Genomic DNA, 2,220 nt, shown 5'->3' on the forward strand with positions numbered 1-2,220 from the left:
TGCTTCAAGTTGTTTTCCCCACAATTATCTAACTGTGCAACTAACTGAAGACGCAGAATTAAAAGCAAGTGTTGCAGAGGCGAGGCTGATTGCAGCTTGCTGTTTCCAGGAAAGCTGTTTGATGGTTCATTCATCACGATCTTGCAGACGAAATGTCTGAAACCCAACCACCGACGAACATGATCTACATACTTGTACCTCAGAATCACAAGGATCGTCCTTTATCAAGATCGCCAAATAACGCGTAGCCGACAGCCACAGACCACAGCACGCGCATTGTTTATCAAGATCACGGCGACATATTTTTTTTCTCACCAAGAACTTGCTGAATCTGCTGCAGTGTGTCTGTCGTGGTGTGGTTGGTGTTACCACCACGCACATGGAAAACACCCAAATTTGTTTCCTCTCATCTCCTCTCCTCTCCTCTCGGATGCAATTATTGGTTGATCCGTCTGATGATATCTTCTAGTACAATTAATCACTACGCTGAAGAAAAGACCAATCCACTCAGATAGCATCATGATCTGGGCTCCCCCGAGGGTTGAATGCCTGACGCCGACAGCATTTCAGTTTAATTCATATTTCATCTCCTAGATAAATTCATCCATCCATCCATCATCACCATCGACACCGTCGCGTCCGACTTGTGAAGTGTGGTCACGCGCTAACGGTTTTGCAGGATCGCTGTCAGGGAGGAAGTGTTCAACATGCTGCACTGCACTGCACACAGGAAAGAAATTCAGACATGACATGCCAACAGCATCCAGGAACCAGGACATCTATCCACACAAACAAGCTCACAGTTGAAAACTGAAATCAACATGTATGGATTTCTTCTTCTTCTTCTGTCTCTGATTTTTTACAAACGGACGGACTCACGGATCATCGAACGGACTCACGGATCTCCCCCGGTTTCGAGGGGATCGGAACTCTCTGATCCTCATACAGCCGGTCACCGGCCGCCTAAATTCGCTCGACGGTGCCGGCCGAAGAAGGCCACGCAGAGCACGGCCAGCGCCGTCGCCGGGAGCTTCCCGGCGGCGAGGCCTGCGAGGATGACCGGGACGAACGCCGCCAGGGGGAACCTGCCCCCTCGCCTTTCCGTCTCCATCTTCATCTCCACCGACGACTCTGTGCTTGGTTCCGACGGCGTCTGCTCCGGGTTGGAAACTGCTAGAAAGGCCTCGGCTACTACTGGCTCGGCGTCGCCAGCCGGCTGCCCGACCTCGCCGTCGCTAGAGGCCGAGGCGTCCTTCGCCTTGGGCTTCTTCTGCAGCGTCTTGGAGATTACCTTCCTCAGCGATCTCCTCGCTTTCCTCTTCGGGGTGGCCGGATCTTCGCCGCCGGAGACGAGCTCGCGCCTCTCCGAGGGCCGAGGGGAGGGGGCCTCGCTACTCTTGTCGGAATCGGAGCAGCCGGGCGCTTCTTCCACCACCCGAATCGGCGAGACGGGGGCGGGGCAGCGCGGATCGGGCAGCTCTGCCGGGCGCCGGCGCCGGCGGGAGGCCGACTCGATCCAGAGCAGCGACAGCGAGGCGATGGTGAAGGCCGCGACGGCCCCCTCCCTCCACACGGCCAGGAGCGCGAGCGCCACGGCCCCGCCGAGCGCGAGGAGCTCCGGGCGGGGCCGGAAAAAGGCGGCGCCTTTGGGCGCGTCCAGCCGCCGCACCACCGGGGCCGAGGAGTCCTCTACGACCACCGGCGACAGAGGTCCGGGCGATGGCGGCAGCGAAGGAATCTCCCCTACGTCCACCGGATTCTCCGCCGGAGACGGAGGCAGCGCCAGGGCGGTGGGGCGGCGCGGCTTGCGGGGCTTCCTGAGGCGGCCATGGTTCTTGACGACGAGGTCGGCGAGGGAGGTGGGGAAGCCTGTCTGGACCGGGACGCGGGACGGCGACCGGAGGGCGGCGAGCAGGCGGCCGAGGGAGGGGCGCTTCAGCGGGCTGGGCATCGCCGGCGGCGAGCATACAGGAGAGGAGAGGAGGCGGCCGAGCTTGTAGAGTGTGAAGTGGGATGGTCTCTTTTGGTTTCCATTGGCTTTTATGGCCTCCTTGTCTCCTTTGGCTTTGGATTTCGTGAGCGAAGAAAACAAGGAAACCGCCGCTAGTGCAAACATTTACTAGTACATACTCTAGTTTGAGTAGGATTACAAGATTATGTTTGGATTTTGTGTGCATTTGGTCTACTACTACAAAATTTGTAGTTGCTGACAAACAAAAT

General features: G+C 57.5%; 1 protein-coding gene across 1 annotated transcript; it reads right to left on the reverse strand.

Annotated features, from left to right (window-relative positions):
* Nucleotides 1–806: 806 nt before the first annotated feature.
* LOC109744343 (uncharacterized) lies at nt 807–2,220 on the reverse strand. The gene has a single exon (XM_020303452.4). It carries the CDS (start codon nt 2,114–2,116, stop codon nt 953–955), a length of 1,164 nt encoding a protein of 387 aa, XP_020159041.2. The 5' UTR covers nt 2,117–2,220; the 3' UTR covers nt 807–952.

Source organism: Aegilops tauschii, chromosome 5 (genome assembly GCF_002575655.3).
Source record: "Aegilops tauschii subsp. strangulata cultivar AL8/78 chromosome 5, Aet v6.0, whole genome shotgun sequence".
NCBI classification, from domain to species: domain Eukaryota; kingdom Viridiplantae; phylum Streptophyta; class Magnoliopsida; order Poales; family Poaceae; genus Aegilops; species Aegilops tauschii.

Bases quoted from the DNA above. Each gene is read 5' to 3' on its own strand.
- LOC109744343 (XM_020303452.4), bottom strand. From the start codon at position 2,116: ATGTTTGCACTAGCGGCGGTTTCCTTGTTTTCTTCGCTCACGAAATCC.